At 54.4% G+C, this 24191-nt stretch overlaps 2 protein-coding genes across 4 annotated transcripts; one reads left to right on the forward strand and one right to left on the reverse strand.

Moving 5' to 3' along the window:
• Window positions 1-7: 7 nt before the first annotated feature.
• Window positions 8-4740, forward strand: LOC307203226 (forkhead box protein J1-B-like). Of its 2 annotated transcripts, XM_079953887.1 has the most exons (3): window positions 8-173; window positions 964-1493; window positions 2697-4740. In XM_079953887.1, the coding sequence occupies exons 1-3, from the start codon at window positions 23-25 to the stop codon at window positions 3432-3434; spliced, it is 1419 nt and encodes a 472-aa protein (XP_079810013.1). In that variant the 5' UTR covers window positions 8-22; the 3' UTR covers window positions 3435-4740. The 2 variants fall into 2 exon arrangements, with proteins under 2 accessions (XP_079810013.1, XP_079810012.1); XM_079953886.1 differs by lacking the exon at window positions 8-173 and having other exon boundaries at window positions 762-1493.
• A 148-nt stretch (window positions 4741-4888) lies between these two features.
• On the reverse strand, window positions 4889-22513 carry MGRN1 (mahogunin ring finger 1). Of its 2 annotated transcripts, XM_079953839.1 has the most exons (17): window positions 22304-22513; window positions 18934-19052; window positions 18322-18410; window positions 17300-17446; window positions 16139-16256; window positions 15673-15739; window positions 13952-14004; window positions 13696-13743; window positions 12586-12654; window positions 11963-12122; window positions 10953-11062; window positions 9356-9579; window positions 9021-9138; window positions 7928-7973; window positions 7009-7125; window positions 6485-6529; window positions 4889-6159 (listed from the first exon to the last, which is right to left on the reverse strand). In XM_079953839.1, exons 1-16 carry the CDS (start codon window positions 22389-22391, stop codon window positions 6489-6491), a joined length of 1614 nt encoding a protein of 537 aa, XP_079809965.1. In that variant the 5' UTR covers window positions 22392-22513; the 3' UTR covers window positions 4889-6159; window positions 6485-6488. The 2 variants fall into 2 exon arrangements, with proteins under 2 accessions (XP_079809965.1, XP_079809964.1); XM_079953838.1 differs by lacking the exon at window positions 6485-6529.
• Between the last annotated feature and the right edge of the window lie 1678 nt (window positions 22514-24191).

Below are 24191 nucleotides of genomic sequence, written 5' to 3' on the forward strand. Positions count from 1 at the left end.
CAAAAGGTGGCCTCGACAGCCAATGAAATGTGGGGCTGGCGGGGGGGGGGGCGGGTGGCAGCCTGAACAGGTTGCTTCTCTCCATCGCCTGCAAAGAGCCAGCCGGACGCGCCACTCTCCCCTGGCACTCGCAGAAGGCGGCCCGCACCTCGCCTGTTGCTGCGGGGCAGCAGGTAGGCGCTTGGAGGGGAAGGGGGCACCTGGAACTGGAGGGGGGGCTTTGTTTCTTTTCAGAGTTTTGCACGAGACCCTTGCACAGGGGATGCACCCCGAAATTGGGGGTGGGCGGGCTAGAGAGGAAGGTAGAAACCTCATGGCTGATAAGGATGCCCCCCTCCATCCTCCCATCGGCTGCCCCCCTCCACCTCTCTTCTGATTTTCCGGCCAGCCCGATGCTCCTTCCATTCATCCCGGGACCCCTCCTTGGCAAGAGCCCCCCTTCCTGACCTTGCTCCCCCGCCCCAACTGCTGGCTGCTCCCTGGTTTCTCGCGCGTGGGTGGTGCTCCCGCGCAAGGGTGCTCGCCGCTCAGAAGCAGAGAGCCTGGTGGAGGAAGGAGCAAGGGGGGCACTGCCCCACGCAGGTGGCACCGGCGGATTGAAAACCCAGCTTCCTGCGAGCCGCCGCGCCCGAGTTTGTGTCCCGCAGGTGGGCGCAAGGAGGGCAGAGGCGGCAGCCTTGGCGGGCCGGGCTGGCCAGCCGCCTGGGGTCTCCTAGCGCAGGGGGGCGGAGGAGGAGAGGCCGTGTCGGGTTACAGCCGAGCTGTGCACTCCCCTAATGAGTGTAAAGACGAAGCCTCGGCGGCTGCCACCTGCGCACCCTCCGAAACCGGATCGCTCGTCCCCAGGGAGCCGCATCCCCAAGCCACAGGCGCGCTGGCGAGGCCCCGGCGAATGGAGCCCGTGTAACCAAATGCGCCTGCGGGGGACCTGGCGGAGCAACAGCTTGTCCTTTGTCTCTGCAGGAGAATTTCCCCTCCGACGCCCCCGTCGCCTTGCCTATCCCTGGCCGGGGAGAATGTCCCTGGTAAGGCCGAAGACTGGGCAGCAGCAGCAGCAGCAGCAGCTGGGCACAGAGCCCTGGGGCGCTTCCTGCGGGTCTGGCTGCGCCGTGGACGACAGCCTCACCAACCTGCAGTGGCTGCAGGGCTTCTGCTTCCTCCCCGCCAGCCCGGAGAAGCCTTCCTCGGCCAGCCTCCTGCAGCAGGGCTCCTACGCGCCAGCCAGCCCGCCCGCGGGCGACACGGCGGCCATGGGGGTGCACACGGGGACGGGCAAACCCACCAGCTCCAGCTCCTCCCTGCAGCCCCTCGCCCCCATCCCAGAGGCGGTCGACTACCGGACCAACGGGCAGGTGAAGCCCCCCTACTCCTACGCCACCCTCATAAGCATGGCTATGCGGGCCAGCCCAGAAGCCAAGCTGACGCTCTCGGCCATCTACGCCTGGATCACCGAGAACTTCTGCTACTACCGCCAGGCAGAGCCCAGCTGGCAGGTGAGGCGGGGCCGGAGCAGCAGGTGGTCTTGCAAGCAGATGCCTTGCCAGCAGCTTCAATCCCCAGGGGCAGAGTAGGGCAGAGGCTCTGGCCTGAAACCCCGCAGAGCCACTGCTGCTGGTAGACAATACTGAGCTAAATGGACCAAGGACACACACAAGGCAGAATGTTGTGTTCCTATGACAAAAGGCAGGAAGAGTCAGGCCCAGTGGGAAGGGAGAGACGGAGCTGGCCTCCCATCAATATTGTGGAGTTGCAAAAATGGGAAGCGAGTTTCTCCCCCTGCCCCAGAGGTGCCCTTCACCATTCTGGTGGGCAGGAGGGGCTGCTGCAACCAGGGGCAGGTGGAGGCGGAACATTCCTCAGATGGGCACTAATAACTTCTGCCAGGGAGCTCTCTTGCAGGGCAAGAAACAAAGGGCACCTCAAATGATCCGGGGGGCTCCCTCGGGAAGAAAGGTTGCAGCGTTTGGGACTTTTAAGTTTGGGGAAAATGCAAGGAAGAAGCAGCTGTTGAGAACGTTAGGCATGGCCTGGAGAAAGTGAATGTACAGTGGTACCTCGGGTTACAGACGCTTCAGGTTACAGACTCCACTAACCCAGAAAGTGCTTCACGTTAAGAACTTTGCTTCAGGATGAGAACAGAAATCGTGCTCCAACGGTGCAGCAGCAGTAGGAGGCCCCATTAGCTAAAGTGGTGCTTCAGGTTAAGAACAGTTTCAGGTTAAGTACAGACCTCCGTAACGAATTAAGCACTTAACCCGAGGTAGCACTGTATTGAGAAAAGTTTTTCCCCCTCTCCTGCAAACGCTAGAAATTGTGCACATGCAACAAAACTGAAGACGGGGAGGTTTAGGACAAAGAGAAGAGAAAGCAATTATCCATGGGGTACAAAGTTACTATGGAACTCCCTGCCACAAGAGGCAGTGATGGCCACCAACTTGGATGGCTTTAAAAGAGGTTGGGCAAATTCATGGAGGGCAACTGGTGGCTACAAGGCACAAGGCCAGTCACTGGCTCTGGTGCGCAGAATGTCCTGCTTGCAAGTTTCTCACAATAGGGATCTGGCTAGCTCCTGTGAGAGCAGGATGAGGGGCCAGTGGGATCCCCCTGGCCTGATCCCGTAGGGCTCTCTGCATACCCTTCTGCTCACCCCTCCCTCTCTTCCCCTCCACCCCATGGGCCTTTTGTTCCCTCCGCAGAACTCCATTCGCCACAACCTGTCCTTGAACAAGTGCTTTCAGAAGGTGGCGCGGCAGAAAGACGAGCCTGGCAAGGGGGGCTTCTGGCGGATCAACCCCCAGCACGCAGACAGGTTCGTCGACGGGATATTCCGGCGGAAGCGGGTGCCAACCTTTCCCTGCATTTCGGCCGCTCAGGCAACACCCCCCTTGCCTACCTCCGGTGCAGAGCTGGGCTGCTTCCGAGGGAGGAGACGAGGCCCCCTGCAAGAGGAACAGGCGCCCCGGCTTCCTGGGGGGCAGCGCCACCCCGGTAAGTGCAAGCAGCAGCCAGGCCAGGGCACCAGCAAGGCTGCTTGGACCGGTGCCCGCTCGCCTCTGGCCTCTGTGGGCAGAGAGGGGGTGGCTCTGCCCAGGGACCTCAGCTGGGCGTCTGTGTTGGAGGACACCTTCGTTGGCAGCGGGAGCAGCATTGAGGACCTGGAGCTGACGGCAGCCCTCGGCTCCCTGGCCGCAGAGGTGGTGGTCCTGGCCTCCTCTGACCAGCCAGTCAGTCCTCTGAGCCAAGAGGGTCCCCCTCACCCTGTCCCAGCCCTGGTGGAAGACTTGACGCTGTATGCCGAGCCCCTGGGCCAACCGTGGGGGGAGGAGGAAGCAGCCACGGAGCTGCCGCTGGGACCCCCCTGGGCCTTCGAGGAGGAGGGCGGCACCTGCTTTGTCGAGGGCTTCCTAGCCGAGATGCAGCCGTGGGAAGCATGAGCTCTGCAGGCACCCAAGAGGCAATGAGAAGATGCAGCAGAAGCAGAAGTGGCCTTGGTTTGCAGCTGACCTCTGCCCAGGGGGGGGCAGCCCTGCCCCAGAGCAGAGAGGCTGGGGGTGTCCGCCCTAGTCGTAGCCTTGCTTGATGCAAGTCATGCTGTGGTTGTGTATGGCAGCAGGTTGCAGAGCGCCTGTATTCCCAAATGTCAAAAGGCACAACAGAGCTCCATTAGCTCGGGATGTACAGCTTTTTCTGAAACCGGTGAGCACTCTCTCAGAGGTGCAAGGATGGGCAAAGCGGGTCTGCCAAAGGGCTGGGGGCCAAGAAACCAGGGGAAAGGGGGCACTTCTCGTCCTCTAACTATTCAGAAGACTTCAAGGCCTCCCCCTCCTTCCCTTCCTGTGCACGCAAAACCAATATCCTTTTTCCAAATCAACTTTGGCAGCACAATGTTTGTAAGTAAATACATGCAAATAATTTTGTCTGAGAGCAGAGTCTGGTTTCTGCTTCCTTGAGCAGCCGTGACAGCCCACGGGAGGAAAGGGGTTCAGCTAAGGCTGGCAGCTAAAAGGCAGGCCAGGAAGAGCACTGGAGCACCCTTGGCAAACTCCCTGAAGGTGCCGGGGGAGGTGGGCATTCCCATGCCACGCATGTGCTAAGGCATGTGCCAGCTGCTGCTCTGTGCCTGGGCAGGGAAGAAGGCAAACAGACTCTCCTTCCTGTCCTTTGCTGAGGAGATGGACACCGGGCAGCAGACAGGCCTGGACCTGCCTCGGGCAGTTGGGCAAGCGCTCTGGAGACAAAGAGTGGCAGCCTGAGTCAAGACGGACGGGCGCATTGGCTGGCCCATTGTTCCTCTGAACGGCCAGCCTCCTCAGAGGAACAAACTGTCCTGCTCACCTGCCAGGGTGGGAGAGAGATCTGCGAGGGCAGGGGCCAGCGAGGCCTGGCTGAGAGTGCAGAACCACCCTCTCCCATCCCTGGGGCACCCCACCCAAGGCAGCTGCCGCCCCTGAAGTGTGAAAGGCGGATCTCTCCTCCACCAGCCCCACTGAATGGACCACTGGCCTGGCTTGAGAGGGCACTGGCGTCTGGGTCAAAAGCCAATGGATTTGGCTGCAGTGCCCAAGGGTGAGTGGCAGAAATGGGCCACGTGCCAAGGCTGCTGCAGACCCACTCCTGACTGGCAGGAAAGAAGGGCCAGGGGGGCGGTGGCTTGTTGGCAGGCAAGGAAGGGGCAGAAGGCAAACCCAGAGCACTGCCACTCCCAACATTTATGTCATGCCTCTCAAGGTGCCAGCAGTCTGCCTTGGCACAAGGCCCATAAAGGCGGGAGGCTTCCTCAGGTCAGTGAAGAGACTGGAACTGCGTGTGGCCCCGTCCACATGGTCAGTGTGGCCCACCAAACACCAGGAAGGAAGAAACCAACAAGAAAAAGCCAGTCACCAGCATCAACCAGACTGACACAGGAGGGGTTTATTACTATAAATATAGAAACACATTGGCCCAGCTCTGCCCTCTGGGCCTGGAAAGAGAGTGGCCCCCTCAAAGGCGGCAGTTGGGGGGGGGCAAGGAAGCAGCTGGCAGCCCCTCAGGCAGCTAGTCCACAAGGACACCCCTCACCCCACCGCCTTCTGGGTGAAGCAGTTGGGAGGGAGGAAGAGGAGGAGGAGGAGGAGGAGAAGGCACACCTGGGCACAGCCCCAAACCGTGGAGCTCAAGGTGGGGGGTGAACAGGCTCCTGCTCGGTGGCACAGGCAGCACAAGGGGGCACCCACCCGATGCCCCGGCCTCAGGGCAAGAGAGGAAGCTGCAGGTTCTGCGTCACCCTCCAGCAAAAGTGCCCCCCAGGTTGGCTCTGCTGCTCTGCCCCCAAATCCTGCAGCAAAGTAGCAGGTCGTGGTGGTGGAGGAGGGGTATCTATGGGGCAGAAGACGCAGGTCCCAGTGGGGAGCCTCAAGCCACTTCCAGCTGCGTCCCTCCCGCCCCTCGCTGGCTTCCTCTCTGGAGTCCAGCCATCCCCCTGGCAGGAAGTCCATGGAGGAGGAGGAGGGCAGAAAGGGCCTTGCGCCTGACCCAGGAGCAGGAAGAACCCCCCTCCCACCCCATGTGCCTAGATGGGGGGTTCTGCCAGGAGCCCCAAGTGCCGGCCAGGAGCAGAGCAGGCAGGCTGGGAAGCAGGAGGGGGAAAATCAGAGGCAGGGGTTAAAAAGGCCAAGGCGCCAACAGATATGTCCAAAGAGGGTTGGGGGGCAGGAAGAGAGCACAGCAAGGCGGGAGGAAATCTTTTCCATCACACCACCCTCACGGCCAATGCAGGGGGGGGCACTGAATATCATGCATTTCTGTACAAAGACACAGAAGAGTCCCTGGGGGGGGGGGAGAGTCCTGGTCCGAGGCTGAGCCCCGCAGAGGGGGAATGTCTGTCTCGTGCCACAGCATCGGAACCCGTGTCCCGTAAAGGATCCTTCGCTGGTGCAAGAGGAAGGGAGGCAGAGGGGCTGCTTCCCCACAGGCAGGCAGGAAGAGGAGCCGCCCCAGAAGATGCGCCCGGGCGTTTGGCATTGTGAGCACCTCGGTGGCGGCGGCTTTCGAACCCCGAGCCAGGCGCTCAGGACGGGCTCTGCCCGCTTTCCACGCAGAGGCGGGGATTGTTGAACAGGAAGGGCTGCCCGGATTGGCTGGTCCCACGGCCAGGGAGGGTGCCAGCGAAGTCAGAAGATCCTGCAGTTTGTTGGGGGGGGGGGAGAGAAAGAGGCCGGCTCAGGAACCCTGGTGGTGCTGACCCTCTCAGCACCTCCTGCCCCCCAGGCATATGGTGGGAGCAAGAAGCAAGGCAGGGTGCCCGACTCCGGCACCCCGAGGTGGGTGCCTGGCCACTGAACGAGACCGCCAACAGCAGGGCGGAAGCTGCCCTGCGCATCTCAGCCCCCTCCCCACTGCAGCCCCCCTCTCTCCTCCGCCCCCTTGCCCCACTTCTGGCTGCCCTTCCCCACCCGCCCTCCCAAGAGGCCCCCGCCAGCGCATAGGGAGGAAAGACGAGACGTACCAGCTTACTCCTCTATCCCAACAGAGCAGGAGTCCAGGCCGAGGGCTGCCCAGGCAGGGCAGACAGAAAGGGGGGAGACGTTAGAAAAAGCGGTCAGAAAAGATGGATGGGCAGATGCCCCCCTTGCTGTGGGCATCGGGTGGTGCCTGAGAGCGGGGCGGAGGCCTCTTCTGCAACCCACCACGAGCCTCACCCTCTGCCTCTGAGCCTCTTCTGGCCCCCTCTGCATGTGCTTCCCGCCCCCCTGTTCCCAATTGCCCTCCTCCATGTGCCACACGGACGGGGCCTGCCTGGCATGGACGTACGGAACAGGGCCATGGCTGCCACACAGAGAGCAGCAGCGATGCAAAGGCAGCCAGGCCATGGGTGCAGGAGCAGGAAAAGCCAGGACGGCGCGTGAAGCTGGGGGGACGGGGGACAGGTGGGTCAGGGCCCTTCCTTCTTGGCCAAGCGAGGGCATCATCCCCCTCTCAGCGGAGGGAAAGGAAGCGCCAGTCACCACCGAGGGCTCCTTTCGACGTTACCTGGCAGGTAGATGTCCGCTGGCAGGTCGTTCTCCAGGATGGGGAGGCTGCTGGGGTCACAGGTGCTGCTGCTGCTGCTCTCCTGGACAAGGGCCTCCACAGAGGGAGGCTGGGCACCTGCGAGGGGGAGAAAGAAGGGGAGGCCTCAGCGCCTTGGCATGCTGCCACTCCCTCGCCTTGGTCGGGGGCCCCCAGATCAAGGGTTTACCAAAGGCCTTCACATTTCTGCATTTCTTTGTTGAATGGTCTCTTTAAATTTGAAGGTTCATTATTGTTCCACAAGATGTGTATTTCTTTAAAGGCCAGAGCAAATAACGTGACCTACAGCTGTGAAGCAGTATAGCAGGTGTTGTTAAGTTGTGGTAATTAAGCTGTTTATATAATGAGCAGTATGTAGCTCTCTCAGTACCCTGGTGGATGGGTCATGCATATTGATATATTGTAATTTAGTGTAAAAGGAGTTTTTGTTTTTGTTATTAAAACCTAGCAAAAGTTACTTTTGCGTTTCTTGAATGTGTGGTCTCCCCAGCACGCCTTCTGCAGCCCAACTCATCTGCGAAATAGCCAACATCCTTATCTATTAGTTCTCCTGCCCTTCTCGTTTAATCCTCACAACCCTGAAAGGCAGGTAAAGCCGAAAGAGACGGCGACCAACCCAAGGTCACAGCCAGTGAGCTTCGTGGAGCGTGGTCTCTCCCAGGTCCTAGTACAGCACTCTAACCACTAGACGTTGCTCTCGTGGCTGCTCCACTTTGCCCAAGCTGCCCCTCCAGGGGGCCAGTCCTAGCAGTGGGGTTCTTTCCAGGCCCATGTTCAAGAGCACAGACACAACATATACCCAGGAGGGGATCAGCCCAGAGGGTAAGGATACTCCCCCCCCTGCCAGTTCTCACCCACCACAGGCCCAGCCAGAGCTCACCTTGCTGCAGGGGGCTGGCTGCCTCTGCTTCTTCCGCTGTCAGGCTCTTGAAAGACGGGAGGAGAAGGAGAAAAAGAAAAGGGTCTCATTTCTGCAAAGGAGGAGGGTGGCTATCCAGCCCCCTGCTTTGCTTTCCAAATGGGCAGAAACCAGCACCATTCCAGAGCTAGGCCCAAGCGGCAGCTGTGTGGAAGTGGGAGCCCGGGCACCAAAGGCCAGCGGGGAGATAGAGAGGCAATACTGCCCCTCCCCACCTGGTGGAAAATCCCCTGATCTGGTAGCCAGGCTGCGCTCAGCTTCCTAGGCTGACAAGTCAATGGAGAAGGAAAAAGAGCTACTGTTTCCCTCAGTCTGGGGAGAGGCTCTGTGGGAAGGGACTGGTGTGTTAAGCAAGGCTGTTATGGGGAGGAGCAGAGCAGAAGCCAGCAATGGAGGGGAGGCTTCTTCCCAGTGTGATGGTGAGGAAGTCCGAAGGGGGTCCTTCCTCCTCAATCGTCACATTTGGTGGGGAGGGAGGCCCCTGCCAGAGCCCTTGGGGAGAGTGGTCTGCAGCCCAACATCAAGAGGGCTTGCCCCCTTCCCTAGCCATCAGCACTGCTGCAAGCAGAGGGCAAGAGCAGCTCATCTCTCCCCTGGTGTGCGGATGGGACCCCAGGAGCCCATGAGGGTGGCGTGTGGGAGGGGAAGGAGACGGGTGATCAGAACCACCCATGGGAGCGTCCAGCTCTAGCAGCTCATGGTGGGCGGCCCAAACAGCCCGCCTGCTGTTTACTGGCCACCTCCCAGTGCCAGTAAAAACTACAACTTTCTGCAAGATGACACAGAACCAGACACCTCCACTTGTCAGCTTGCACATGCACTCTCTCTCTCTCTCTCTCTCTCTCTCACACACACACAGTCCAACTTGGCCAAGGAGCTCTTGCGGTTGCTCAGCTGTCAGGCAGGAACAGGCAGCAGGCAGGCAGCTTTCTGAGGCTGACAACTCAGCAAGGCTCATGGCAGTGCCAAGCCTGACCCATCAGCAGGCCACTCCAGGCTTAGCAAAGAGGCAGGAGACAGACAGACAGACAGAGAGTGAGAGAGAGAGATTCACTTCTGGGGAGCTGCCCTCCTGCAGCACGAGCTCCGTCCCGCTGAGTGGCAAGTCTGAGTCCTCCGAAAGCTTCTCCTCATCCTCTTCGTGGATGGGTGACGAGGGAGACCGGAGGGTGCTGCAGAGAACAAGAGACACAGCTGGATTGGCAGCAGCTTGCAGGGCAGGGGGGTGACTCTGGGGCAAGAGACAAAGGCACTAGGAGCCCTGAGCTTCAGGCGTTAGGCAGAGGAGAAGCAGAGGAAGGTTTGGACTGGGAAACAGAGCGAGGATGGACTTGGTGTAGGGGAGGGCGAGAGGGAGCGATCCAAAGAGGCTTCTCCACAAGATTTCACCTGTCTGGAGACTTGCTGCGCTTGCTTTTCTGATGGCTGCTCTCCACAGCTCGGTCCAGCCCCACCAGGGGTCTTCCAGAGAGGGGAAGCCCGTCCAGGACCCCCGTGTAGGTGATCTCGTCATAGAGGGGAGCCGAGGGGATGGAGGGGGAGATGGAGCGCAGGCCATTCAGGGCTTCCAGCAAAGAAATGGGCTCATAGCCTGGAGGGATGTTGTCCGAACACTGCGGAGGGAGAAGGAGAGGAAGACAAAAGCTCAGCCACTGCCATCCGTCGTTGCAGTTTGACCCCTACAGCACTGAAGCCTCTTTAGCTCTGCCCTCACAGAACTGCAGGACTGGAAGGGAGTCACAGGGTGACCCAGTCCAACCCCCACTGCAGGAATTGCAGCTAAACACACTGCCTGGCACTAGAAGACACCCATGGAGACATTTATACGCCACCTTTTAAGATTAACGCTTTACAAGGCAGCTTACAACATTTAAGGACGACAAAAACACCAGAGAAAAATAACAAGAACCACAATAAGTAGTTTGAAATCTTCCCAAAATCTCACACTCCTTATTGGGATAAGAGAGAAACATCTTATGGCCACCAACTTGGGTGGCTTTAAAAGAGGGCTGGACAAATTCATGGAGGAAGAGAGGGCTCTCAGTAGCTGCTAGCTAGCATGGCTGGGCAATTCCTCAAAAGTCGGAGGCAGCAAGACTTCTGCTGGAAACCACAGGAGGCCGAGGGCTCTGGAGCTGGTGTTCTGCTTGCAGCTTTCCCACAAGGGGCAGCTGGTTGGCCACTGTGAGAACAGGAGGCAGGACTGGATGGGCCCCCTCTGGCCTGATCCAGCAGGCTCTTGTTATGGCCTTATGTTTAGCAATGTGTTGATCTCCGTAAGTTGCTTCAAGTCACTTTTGTGAGGAATGATCGTTCTTGTTGCTGTTCTTTGTCTTCAGAAGGGCATCTCACGTTCTGTTTCTCTGGCCAATTGAGCTGGGGGCTCTCAGGGTTGTGCAACAGTCCCAGGGGAAGAGTCTGGAGGCACAGGCTAAAGCTCCACCACCCCAGGCTAAAGCCCAGCAGGCCTGGGGCTGATCGGAGCCCAGGTGGGAAGCTGCCTCTAAGCCACTGCCACGGGCACCCGGATGGAGGGAAGGGGGAATACTGTGTTTTAAATGTTTGGAAGCTGCCCAGAGTGGCTGGGGCAACTCAGTTGGATGGGTAGTAGTAGTAGTAGTAGTGGTAGTAGTAGTAAGAAAACAAAAAGCACCAGCTATTCCAATCAACCGGGATAGCAACACACCTTCTCTTCCTCCTTCCCTGTCTCTCCTTTGCTATTTTTATGGCCTCCTGTCCTTCTACGAGGCAGGCTGACCCCATCCCCCCATTACCTGAGGGGGACAGCCAAGGCTCAACAGAAAAGGTCACCTGGAGCCCCCAGAAAAGGTGGGGATGAGCCCGTGTCTGCCCAGAACCCAAACCAACTCCCCTCCACCCCACACAGAGAGATGCATCCTCCCCACCCCCAGCGCTACAAGTGTGCTTTGGGAGTGAAACCACCCCTTCTGCTGACCCCTCCCGGGCGCCTGAGGCTGCTTCTCACCGAATGCTCGTCGTGGTCCAGGGTCTGTGCCAGGACGGGGCTGAAGGAGAGCGGAGACAGGGCCCCGGGCTTCTTCCTCACGGCTCGGATCTGCAGCAGGGCTCGGAAGGCTGAGGGGGGAAGGCGAGAGGAGCCCAGTCTCATCTCTTGCGCCCAAAATCGGCCAGGGGCAAGGCCCATCATCTTTGCCTCCTACGGGCTGGGCTGTGGGCAGAGTCCTCTGGGAGTTGGGACCCCAAAGCCACCTGCTAGCCACACTGAATGGGGAACACAGCAACTGCTTTTGCAAAGGGAGGCAGGCGGCTTTGACTTACGCAACCTTTCCAGGTGCCAGGGCAGATCAGCTGCTGCCCCTTAAAGGGACGGGCCTCAGAAACGGGCATGGGCACCGAACCTGGAATCCTGCAATGCTCCTTAACTCGTGTGGCAAGGCATGTGCACTTTGCTATACCAAACTGAATCCACGGAGCTCATGTTTCCCTGCTCCATCCCTGCCCATCAGCAAAGGACTTCCCATGAGAGTTTCACTGAACAGGGGGCACAAACATGCCCCCACCCCCAGGCATCACAGGACTGTAGAGTGGGAAGGGACCCTGAGGTTATCTACCCCCTGCAATGCAGGAATCGCAGTTGAAGAATCCCTGACAAATGGCCATCGGACCTCCACTTAGAAACCTCCAATGGAGGAGACGGCCACCTTCCAGGGGACTTGTGGGTTCTGTGAGTCCTTCCCATTGTTGAACGCCTCTTCCCTCCAGAAATTATTCCTAATGCTTAGTTGGAATCTCTTTTCTTGAGACCTGAATCCGCTGGCTGCAGAATCCACTGGCAGCAGAAAACAAGCCTGCTCCATGCAATGAGAATGGCAGCCCCCAGAGGAAAAGCTGCCCAGTGCGATCAAAGGTGGAGAAGGGTCTCTGTGCTTCAAGCCCCGGGTTTGCTGGCCTCTTCCTGACCTGCAAAGGGCTTCTTCCCTCGCCTCTGCCCTGCCCCGCCCCCCTGCTACTCACGCAAGCGGCAGATGGGGCAGTTGTTGGCCTGGTAGCGCAGGGTGTCGGCACACGAGTTGCAGAGGCAAAGGTGCCTGCAGGGCAGGATGAGGGTGTCCCGCAGGTCGGAGAGGCACACCACACACTCGTTGCTGTTGTCGCTGTTCTCATCGTCACAGGGCTGCAGCGGGGGGAGAGGGAGACAGAGAACTCACTGGGTGCTCCTGTGGCCCAGCTCAGCATCCAGAACCCTCCCTGCACCGCAGAAATCCAGGGGCCCCTTTCTGGACTCTGACGGACAGAACCACCCAACCCAACACTACTGGCAGCAGGTGGCAAGATCAACCCCACCCAGAACAGGCAAAGCCCCCAAATTTCAGACTTGGGAGGCACAAACTCACAAGGTGCCTTAGCAGGATTCGGCTTCAGCAGATGCCAGATGAAAGCCACAGCTCTGAGTTGTTGCTGTGGGTCAATAGACAACTTCTTTCCCTCTGGAGAGCAAAAGCCTCGAAAGGGAACGTTCAAGGGAGAACCTCTGCTTACTCCCCTTTTAGACAGAGGGATGCGCTCCTCTCATGGTCTTTGACTGCCTTGCAGCCCTGGGAGAGTTGATGGCCTCCCCTCCCTCACTCTCTCCTCACCTTAGTCTCCTGGTTGTTCTTGTTCTCAATGCCATAGATCTCCTGAAGCAGGTAACTGACCCGGTCCACCTGTGAGGAAGCAGGAAATGCTGCTTGCTTCTTTTTTTAATCGTTTCTCTTAACTACTACTGCTACTACTACTATTACTACTACTACTACTACTATTACTATTTCCACTAGGATATTCTAGGCAGTTTGAAATAGAAGTTAAACACAACACGATACAAATACACAGCTGAAAAATAAACACGAAGAAACAACCATCTAAGGCAAATGAGAAAAAAGGATGGAAACAGGTTGGAAACCAAAACCAGAATAATAAAAGGGCAGCAATGTGTTCTTCATTGAGCATAATCACAAGTCAGAAGAACCTGGCAGCTGCTGGCTGAGCCAAAGGAAGCGCATGTGGCCCCACATTCTGTCCTCGGAGTGGCCAATCAGGCGACTCTGGGAACCCCATAGGCAGTGCAGGGGAGGAACAACACAAATGGCTACTTGCCACAATGGCCATGTTGCACCCCCACTGTCAGAAGCACCATGAACCTGAACACTGGTTGCTTGAAAGGGGAGGGGGAGAGCTCAAGTCCTGCTTTTGGGCTTCCAGAACAGGCATCTGGTCGGCCACTGTGAGAACAGGGTGCTGGACTAGATGGGCCATTGGCCTGATGCAGCACACAGGCTCTTCTGATCTTATTTGGGACTCGCAACAAATGGTGTTGATTCAGAGGCACACTGCCTTCAATCCTGTGGACATCATGCCTAGTACCCACAGAGAACTTTATCATCTGTGAACCTGCCTAAACCTCCTTTTAAAAAAATCTGTTTAAATATTTGTATTACATGTTCTCAGGGCAGGAAATCCAATGGGCCCTGCTAAGTTGGGTAGTGGGAAAGGGGTCAGGCCTCTCTGGGATGTCAGCCAGCACCTCTGCCAATAATAATAATAATAATAATAATAATAATAATAATAATAATAATAATAATTATACCCTGCCCTCCCCAGCCAAGACCGGGCTCAGGGCGGCTTACACCAAATATAAAAACAATTGATTGAAATACAGCTTAAAAAACAAGATTAAGCCACATCCTTGCAGACAGACAAAGACTTACGATCTGCTTCTGCTTCAAAGGCTTCACCGAGAAACTGCCATCCACATGCTGATGAGGGGAAAAGACACGGGAGAGATAGGTTGGCACATTTAATATGAAAAGTCTTCAACTGCTTGCTAAGCAAACCCTCCTTCCATGCACAGACTGGAGCCACAGAGAAGGCAAGGCAATGTCTCGCCCCTCTGCCAGCGCTGTTAGTCCAGCAACCACCCAAAGCCATCTCCTGCTCAGATGGGACAAAGGGGGGGCTTCTTACCTTTTCAAAGGCAGCCAGGAGGATGTGGGCATGGCCAGTAACTTCCACGACAACTGCGGGGAAAGCAGAAGGCCCATGAGATCAGGGGCAAGGCAACAGGCAGCCCAAACACCCCATCAGGCCAGGCTCCAAGGGAGGAGGATCGGGGCCTGAGTCCTCCAGCGGTAGGACTCTCAAGAGTCGGGATTTCCCACCGGCCCAGCTGCACAGGCTACCCAAATGGTCACATGGGCAGCAGAGCTTTCAAGGTGACCAAGGAAGAAGTTGTGCGCAATCAAAGTATACGATGGAGGTCAACAGGCAGTTCTGAACCAAGCCCTTTTCTGAACCCTTTTCCCTCCTGGTAATTTCCTTTTTGAGGTGAGGCAACCAGAACTGTACCCAGGATTCCAAACATGGCATCGCGCTATAGACCGTTTTTGTTCCGACTCCTTTCTCACAGCTGCTGCCCGCTGGGCTGACCTCTTCATCAAACTGTCATGTGACCATAGGCTTGGGGGGGGGGCTTTCTTGACCCAGGCTACCAGTTACACAAACAGAAGATAATATTTTCGTTTTCTCTCCCACGGCATGATGGGAAAAGCTAAGAAGGAGAGGCAAGAGCTCCTTCAAACAACATCGCCATTGTCTCCAGCATTATTGACACACAGTCCTTGGTTGAAGACTTCCAGCACAGAGATCCCACTATGGAGGCGAAGGAGAGAAGGCTCCAGTTGTTGCTTCCCTCCCAGGGATATCTCTCTGAAGTGTCACAGATGAAATCAGAGCAGTGTTTCCCAAAGTGTGGTCTGTGTATCCGCAGGGGCACACAAAAGGGTTTCAAAGGATTCACAGCAGAATTTGCTCTCAGCTAGATAAATCAGCTGAGGAAGCTCCTGCAGCCAATCAGAAACCACAGAAGCCCGTCAGACATTTGGCTTCCAAAAATAGTTCACAAACCAGAACAGTCACTTCTGGATTTGCAGTGTCCGGGAGCCAAAACATTTGAGAACTAAGCTGCTCGAAAACCAAGGTTCAACTGTATTATTACAACTACCCAATTTTTATTAATAATAATAATGGTAATAATAAGGGGGTAGCTTTAATAATTCTTTATAAATAGCTTTACAGTATATGTTTGTTTTTTAAAAATAGCTTTATAATTCTTTTATATAAAAAAAACTTTAATTTTATTATTTATATGCTGTTCATCTGACTGGGTTGCCCAGCCACTCTGGGCGGCTTCCAGCAAAATGTAAAAAATACTTCTCCTGAGAAAGGGCACATCAGTAAGACTATATTCTCAAAAAGGGATACGCAATTATTCTAAGAACAGGAAATACTGAAGTTAATCTGCTAACACTGCTGGCGATCCAAATCTCTTGGGCAACGCGGGTCTTTTGCTTGGCTTAAAGAACACGCCTTCTTTAGCAGAGCCTCTCCTGCGTCCCAGAAGACGCATATGAACAAGGAGACCGTCCCAGATAGGAACAGAAGGTGGAGGTGGCATGAGCCAAATCCTGCCCAAGAGCCAGCAAACCAGTTCCCCTCCTGCTCCCTGCTCAGCCCCAGCACAGAAAACCTAGCATGGTGGAGACCTTTCCCAGGACTGTCTGATTCCAGCGCAGCCTGGCCCCTTGGGAAGGCCACTCCAGCCTCTGGGCCAAACCCTGCTGTGCCCCTCAGCCAGCCTGACTGCTTCCCAGGGACACCAAGGCAAAGAGGGGAAGCGGGTGTCTTACCGTCGCCTTCATCCACCACAGCCTGGATGACGACGGGGAAGATGCCGCGGTCCAGATCAAAGTTCAGCTGGAAGGAAGGAGCAAACAGAGGGATTAGTCTGGCTGGTAGGGAGTCCTGTGGCTTTCCATATGGAACTCCTCCAAGGAAAAGGTGTCAAAAGACCCTCCTTTTGTGTGTGGGTGGGGGGAGGAGATACAGGATGGGAAGAAAGGACAAGCAGCCACTCAGCTTCCTTCTCTGCTTCCAGCCCCTCCCCTTGGAAGAGCTTTAGTTCATTTCCCAGCACCTTTATAAATTTGTTCCTTGTTCTGATGACACCACAACTGCTTTGCTTTCAACCCCCCCAAACCCCCAGAAGGAAAATCATTAAGACGGAGGAGGCAGGAGGGAGAAACACAAGCCTATGTGACTCTGCTAAGCTAAAAGACCCAAATCTGGGAGGCACTAAGAGGCCAGGAACGTCACCTCGTCGTCTTTCCAGTCCGAAAAGTCTATCTTGAAGGACGGCAGCGAGAACTGCTGGCTGACTCCTCGCTTGTAATGCACCGTTTCCGACTGCAGAGATGGGTTCTTTGTGCTGTAGCTGCATGCAGGGAGAAGAGGAGAGGCTCAGCATCACACCCAGAGGCAGCTCCTGGGCTCCCACAGGCCACATCCAGCACACTTCCGTGTCATGGTGAAGCACAGGCCAAAAGCAACAGAAGCTGCAGCAAACCAGGTCATGTGCATGTGGACCTGCCTCATGCAGCCACCTGCTGGCACCCCAAGCTAAGCTAGTACATTTCTGGACATAAAGAAAAGAAGGGCGTCTCCAAACTACCCCAGTGGTGCAGGGATGCCAGACCTTGGGGATGGCAATATATTTTTCTGCTGAGCCAAGCTGGTGAATTTAAGAGCTAAGGTCCCCATGCCTTCACCTGGTTCACCAGCAACAACCGTTCCAGAACAGGGATAGCCTGACCAATGTAGTCCATGCACTGGTAACTCAAGGTTGGACTACTGCAATGTGCTCTTTGTGGGGCTGCCCTTGGACCTGCTTCAGAAGCTCCAGCTGATGCAGAATGTCTAGTCAACAACATGGGGCTCCATTGCTAAAGCCCGTCTACTACTGCGCCAGGTTCAAGGTCCTTGTATTCGCACCTCAGGGATCACCTAATCCCTTATAGCCCAGCTCAATCGAGGAGATTATGTGCAGGAGTGTCACTGGTCATTCTCCAAGCTGGCAAGGCTCATGTGACAACAACACGAAACTGAGCCTTCAGTGTCATCAGCCCAGTTCTGTGAAACTCTCTGCCACTGGAGATCAAGCAGGCACCTTCTGTTTCAACCTTTAAATGCCTGCTGAATACTCTTCTATTCTGCCAGGCTGATGCGGGCAATTAAAAGTACATCTTTCCACAAAAGTTATCTGATGTCTGATTTTAACTTTTCTATATGGCTTTTATTGTACGGCTTTATGTGCTACTGTTGTAAACTGCTTTAAAAAACAAACAGCTGTTTGTAAATACTTCTATAAATAAAATAATACAGAACTATGGGTGGGTGAAGATGATGTCTCCAAAAGCCACAAGATCCATTTGACGGACTCCCCACAAGGCCCCTCGCTGCCAGAGTCCCAACACTCACACAGCCATGCCGCTAATGAACTCCTCCGTCGCTTGGCAGTAGATGGTTATTGCAACGCGTGCGTCGGCATCAAAGGTGAATTCCAGGCTGTACAAGGCCTTCTGCTTCCCGTTCTCCTCAGTGGGGCTGTCAGCGTCCTCTTTGTACCTGGTGTAAAGGGAGGCTGAGTCACGGCAGGTGAGCTCAGACATTAAGCTTGCTGCAATCTCTCACCTGGCGCAGAAACTCAATCCTTGAGCCGTCTCTGTTTCTTTATTACCACCCACCCACTCGAACTATCTTCACAACTATCACATTTCCAGCTCTCCTGATGGGACTGTCTAAAATGCTTTCTAAGATACACACAATATTTATTACATTAATGGTTTTATTATATTAATGGTTACCATAATTATTATTAAATGGTCTCTGAAGCCACGTATGCCATGAAACACTATTATCACAATAAGATTATACATAATAAACAACTGATCTTCAGGAGTCAGACTCCTCTGCCTTCTTGCCTCTATTCATGTTCCCCTGCCCAGATTCCTCAAGCCCCTCAACCCACCCCTCTCAATCCCTCCATTTTGGCCAGAATTAGAAACAAGCAAAAGAAGGTTTCAAACCACCTGCTTCCTAGATCTTGCGTATCTCCAGATTTTCACAATTCACTGCAAGTGTGGAATGTGATACTAAGAGCAACCTTTGTTGTAACTCAAAACACCCCCCACTTAAAATGCTCTGTTCAGCAGCACACGAAGACCAGGACAGACAAAGGAAGCCTCCCTCTTCAGCTCACAATCAAAAATAAAAAAGGAAGCCTCTGAATGTCAGAAAATCAAGCAACCTGCTCAGACGGAAAGAAGGCAAGTTAAGGGCCTTCTTTGCAAAAATACACAATTTCAACCCCCCTGTGCCAACTCATCACAGAGTCTGCATTTTAAGCTCCTTGGCCTCAGCAGAGCATAGGCTAAGGCAGCTGTGATTCCACCCTGGCCCCCTGAAAAGTCTCACCCCATAGGGGTTTGGGTCTGCAGTACCTGACCAGGCGAAGGGAATCTTTGCGGATATTCACCAAGCTGCGCAAAGTCTTCACTGGCTCATGAGGTGCTGGGGTTACATAGGGAAACTGGAATGAAAAACCAGGAGCCTCTTGAGAAAGCACACACGAAGCAAGGGGGAAGGTCTAGAGGAGGACGTGAGGCGGGCAGGCCACTCTCCACCCACAACACTGGCAGAAGCTGGCTCTCTCTAGCTGCACACACAGGAGGAAAACTCCACTTAGGGTCATCTGCTATCCCTGGAAGCGTTTGAGCCAGAACAAAAAAGGGAGAGCTGTACATATTCAGCAATCAGGGGTCCGTCTGTCCCCCAATTGAAATCCATCAGTATTTCTCACTTTGTTTTTCTGAACCCCATTCAACCTCAGGGGAAAGTTGTTTAAAAACACACACCTGCAACCCTTCGAATTGAGAGGTCATAATTCAGGTGAGATCCTGTGAGGGCAGCCTGGCAGGCTCCAGCTGTTTGGAACAACAGCAACCCCCATCCAATGGCTGTGATGGGGGCTGTGCTCTGAAACAGCTGGCTGGCTGGTGCTCCCCCCCCCCCCGCCAGGCTCATTTTGGTGCACCAAAATCATGAGTACTTGCCTGGACAGGCCTGTTGCCAAGGAAGTTCAAGTCCATGTTCTCCCCGAAAAGGTAGCCCTCAGGGTGTGGCGTGTCAAACTTTTCACCTCCCATGAAAAAATGACTGGCAAAGTAGCTCCCTGAAGAGAAGGCAAAGACCTGGGTTTACATGTGTATTTATTACATTTTTAACCACCGTCGTCCGCACAATCATATCAAGGTCATTGTATAGAGTTCTTTACCCCACCACACACACCCATTTTATCTTCACAACAACCCTGTAGGGTAGGGCAGCCCAAAGTCACACAGTGAACCCCACAATCGAGAAAGGACCTGCACCTCAGATCGGGCACAGATGCAAAGGGCACTGGCAGGACTTTGGCACAAGGCAGGGCTCAGCAACCTCTCTCTGGAGTGGGAGGGGGAAGACATCCACACCAGCTGGCAGCCAAATATAATAATAATAATAATAATAATAATAATAATAATAATAATAATAATATATTATTTATACCCCGCCCATCTGGCTGGGCTTCCCCAGCCACTCTGGGCGGCTTCCAACAAAATATTAAAATACCGTAATACATCAAACATTAAAAGCTTCCCTAAAGGGCTGCCTTCAGATGTCTCCTAAAAGTCTGGTAGTTGTTGTTCTTTTTGACATCTGGTGGGAGGGCGTTCCGCAGGGAGGGCGCCACCACCGAGAAGGCCCTCTGCCTGGTTCCCTGTAACTTGACTTCTTGCAGCGAGGGAACCACCAGAAGGCCATCAGAGCTGGACCTCAGTGTCCAGGTAGAACAATGGGGGTGGAGACGCTCCTTCAGATATACTGGACTGAGGCCTCACTTGCCCCCACCCCAAGATTTGTGGAGGGAGCCCCTTTCGTGGGCTGGGCAATGCAGGCTTACAACCACCCACCTTGCCGTTTGGCAAGCGCCTGGAAGAAGAGAGCTGGCAGGCAGGTGATATGTGGGGAGGGAGAGAAGAGGAGGGGGCAGGCTACTGCTGCTGCCTAGCAATGGCTCAGAGGAGGGAGGGGCACACCATGATAAGAACTTTAGAAGAGCCTGGCTGCAGTTGGATCTGTTCCAGAATCCTGCTCTCCGAGTGGCCAACCAAAGGGAAGCCTGCAAGCAGGATCCGAGGGCAACAGCTCTCAGGGCGCCCACTACAGCTGTACATGGAGGAGGAGACACCCATGTAACCCAGCTTCCATCAGTGAGCAGTTCTGGGAAGCTCACAAGCTGGGCATGAAGGTGTCCCCCTCACCAGAGACTCAGAGGTAGGCTGCCACTGAGCACAGAGGCTCCATTCTCAGCTGTTCTGGTTCATAGCAGCTGGGGGGGGGGGGGTTGCATCACAAGCACATTGGAACAAAATTCTGCAAACATCCCTGTTCAGCCAGAAAGTGGACAAGCGAGACATGAAATCGACAGCCCTCTCTTTGCCTCCAGGACCAAGGGGCACTGAGGAGCCCTTGGGACCAGTGGCTATTTATTTATTTTATTTCGCAAAATTCATACGCCGCTTGATTATAAAAGAACTCCAAAAAGTGTACGTGGCTCACATGGAAAATAATAATACATTACAATCATCCGGGGAAAGCTACTCTTTGAAATGTTCAAACGATTAAAAACCAGCAATGATATTTGCAGGTGTTTCCTTTCCTCTCTGCCCATTTGACTGACCTCTTTCAGCGCCTGGGTCCCCCAGGAGGGAAAGGGGGGCTATGCTCAGGTGGTCTCCTAGCTTCTCAGAAGAGGCACTAGCCACCAGGCTCTTGATGGGGGGTGCTTCTGGTCACGTTTTGGGGTGGGGGATCAGGATGTCAGAGTTGGGAGGGAAAGCCAAGGGTCCTCTCGTCCTGGATGCCGCTCTGTTTCCAGGCCCCATTCAAAGTGCTGCTGTGGACCCTTCAAGAGCCCAGGACCCCAATCCCTCCAGGTGAATGGGCCCATAGGGAGACAGCAGCAGGAGGAGGAGGAGGAGGGGGGGACCTGTTTGGTGGTGGCTCCCCTTTCCTGAAGTGCTTCCCCCAGGAAGGCTCAGCTGGTGCCGTCCTCGCTTGCATCTTCAGGTGCCAGGCAAAAAGGCTCTTTTTATCGTGGGCCTTTTAAACTGCGCTGTCGCACAATGGACATGCAATATACTGAAAAATAATGGAACCAAGGAAGGGACTAGACTGCAGGGGTCAGCAACCTTTTTCAGCCGGGGGCCGGTCCACTGTCTCTCAGACCTTGTGGGGGGCCAGACTATATTTTTTTTGGGGGGGGAATGAACGAATTCCTATGCCCCACAAAGAACCCAGAGATGCATTTTAAATAAAAGGACACATTCTACTCATGTAAAAACACGCTGATTCCCGGACTGTCTGTGGGCTGGATTGAGAAGGTGATTGGGCCCAATCCGGCCCCCGGGGCTTACCGTATTTTTTGCACCATAACACTCACTTTTTTCCTCCTAGAAAGTAAGGGGAAATGTCTGTGTGTGTTATGGAGCGAATGCCTGTGGATGGCGGGGGGGATCTGCTGCAGTCGTGAGCAGAGGATCCATGGTTCCCCTTCCTTCCCTCCTCCGTGGTTACAAAGCATGGATCCACAAGGATCCTCAGGATTTTTGCATTGGGCTACTCCAAACTCACTGTCAGATCACATGTCTGTGGCCACAGCATGAACCACAAAAATCATATATCCACTATTTCATTTTGAATATATTTTTTTCTTGTTTCCCTCCTCTAAAAACTATGTGCGTGTTATGGTCTGGTGCGTGCTATAGAGCGAAAAACACGGTAGGTTGCCTCCCCATGAGCTGGAGCATAGCTGTCAACGTTTCCCTTTTTTTAAAGGGAAATTCCCTCATTCCGAATAGGATTCCTCGCAAGAAAAGGGGAAAGTTGACAGCTATGGGACTAGAGGGAAGTCAATTGGTTTTGGTATTGTTATTGTTACTGTTATTTCTGGAAAACCAATAAATTGTTATCAAAAAATTCAACGGCGCTGTTGCTTTGCGATGCCCGTGCGATCCTCGGGGGGGGGGGGGATGAAGAGCGGCAGCCCGAGGCCCTGCAATGCAGGAATGGCGGCCAGAGGGGCCCCCAGGGGTCATCTAGCCCAACCCCCCGCCACCCAGGAAGAGCCCCGCCGGCCGCTCCGAGAAACGAAGCCGCTTTTCCTCTCAGGCTGCCGGGAATAATAGGGACCACCCGCCCTGTGGGTTGGGGGAGGGGGAGGAGAACCCCCCACAAAAATTGGGGAGGGGAAGCTGAGGAGAATTTTTATTATTTTAATTATTATTAATTATTATTATTATTATTATTATTATTATTATTATTATTATTATTATTATTATTATTCCTTTCCACCAGGTGCGGGGGCGGCGGGCTGGGCCTTACCGGACTTGGGCGGGTACCGGTAGGCCGAGTTGGCCTGGATGTCGATGTCCTCCACGCCGGCGATGCGGCGGCTGAGCAGGGAGCCCATGGCGGTCGGCGGGTCTCGTCGGCGAAGCCTCTTCTTCTCCCTCAGCGAAGCCCCCTCAGACACTCCGTCAAGGCGGCGAGGCCTGCAGGCCGCTCCCGCGCGGGGCACCACGGGAAAGAGAGTCCCCGCGCCCAGGCCCTGCGCGTGGTTCGCCGCGGAAGGGGAGACAGGCCGCCGACTACAACCCCCAGAAGGCGCCGCGCCGCGCGGGGAGAAGAGGAAAACACAACAATGGGAGGGCGTGGGAGGCGCGGGGCGGGGCCTGACCCTCAGCCAATGGCAGCGCGGGACGGTAGAGATAGGAAAAGGTAGAGCTTCCACTCCGTACGTGGCGGGGGGGCGGGGAGGTGAAATGAGTTTATTTAGCTCAGATTCCTCGCGCTTGGTTTTTAGGTCAACCTAAAATGTATTTGCTTTTTTAAAATGTAGTTTAAAGTGACAATTCAGCTGTTTATGGAGGAATGTAGAGTTTCCACCCTGAATTGAGGGGGAGACAGCCTGGTATTAATTACTCTGGAGAGTCCCATGGACTGCAAAAAGATCAAACCTATCCATTCTGAAGGAAATCAGGGCCAATTTTTATGGGTTTTATCAGTTGTACGGGTGTATGTATATATCTCAATTTTAACTCATGAGCTATTGATGCAATCTGCTCTGATTGTATATTTTATCTTTAGGAACGCTGTTTTTATTGTGTTATGTGAACTGGTCTTTGACCGTAATAAATTATCTATCACCCTGATGTTGGGAAAGGTGGAGGGCACGAGGATAAGGGGACGACAGAGGACGAGATGGTTGGACAGTGTTCTCGAAGCTACCAGCATGAGTCTGACCAAACTGCTGGAGGCAGTGGAAGACAGGAGTGCCTGGAGTGCTCTGGTCCAGGGGGTCACGAAGAGGCAGACACGACTAAACAACAACCATTTCTGTCCTGTTTTTAAAGCCAACCTGAAATATACTCGGAGTCAAGTGTGGATTTCATGCTCTTTATTCAGCTCATAGTAGTGAGGAATGGAAGTTCCCCCAGAATGTCTGCTTTATATACATTATTTACACAATGGCCCCCATGTGATTGGCTAATTCTGGGATTCTCCTGTAGGCCAATCAGGTTGCGGATTCACTTCCACCAGGAGCTGGATTGGGTGGCTCCTGTGGACCAATCAGACTGGTCCTAGAACAATAGGATCCAGAATGCAGTAATCAGACTGCTGCATTCTGGATCCTATTCTAGGACCAATCAGACTGCTGCATTCTGGATCCTATTATTCTAGGACCAATCAGACTGCTGCATTCAGGATCCTATTATTCTAGGACCAATCAGACTGCTGCATTTTGGATCCTATTCAACTCAGTACATAACACAACCTGATAACTCAACTCAATAATTAAAAACAGTTAAACAGAACTTAAAACTTTTCCATACAATATATATTGTTACAGGCCACCCCAGTCTCCACCAAGGGGCTCCAGACGCTTGTCCTCGGTTCGTATCACCAGGCTTGATAACAGCTGACAAAGAGCAGGACACGTGATTCCTGCACTGCGAGGGGTTGGGCTAGATGGCCCCTGGGTGCCCCTTCCAAGTCAACAGTTCTATACTTCTGTGAAAGTCCTGCGCAGGAGTCCAGAAATGCAGATGTATAACTTGCTGCTGAAATGGAATATGCAGGATGAAACGGTGAAGTCTGTTATGATTAAATGGGCACAGGATGTTGGACATATTATGCTTGCTGACTGGGAACAGTTATGGACCACCGGTTTGAAATTTACGGCATGTAATGCCCTAAGAGAGAATATTAT

This window comes from Podarcis cretensis, assembly GCF_951804945.1.
Source record: "Podarcis cretensis genome assembly, chromosome: 14".
NCBI classification, from domain to species: Eukaryota; Metazoa; Chordata; class Lepidosauria; order Squamata; family Lacertidae; genus Podarcis; species Podarcis cretensis.

Coding starts and splice junctions, on each gene's coding strand:
- LOC307203226 (XM_079953886.1), top strand. CDS start 777: ATGAGTGTAAAGACGAAGCCTCGGCGGCTGCCACCTGCGCACCCTCCG. Junction 1,494..2,696: donor AGGCAGAGCCCAGCTGGCAG/GTGAGGCGGGGC, acceptor TTCCCTCCGCAG/AACTCCATTCGCCACAACCT.
- MGRN1 (XM_079953838.1), bottom strand. CDS start 22,391: ATGGGCTCCCTGCTCAGCCGCCGCATCGCCGGCGTGGAGGACATCGAC. Junction 16,257..17,299: donor TTCATTAGCGGCATGGCTGT/GTGAGTGTTGGG, acceptor CCCTGCATGCAG/CTACAGCACAAAGAACCCAT. Junction 11,063..11,962: donor CTGCCCCATCTGCCGCTTGC/GTGAGTAGCAGG, acceptor TTCCCCCCTCAG/CCTTCCGAGCCCTGCTGCAG.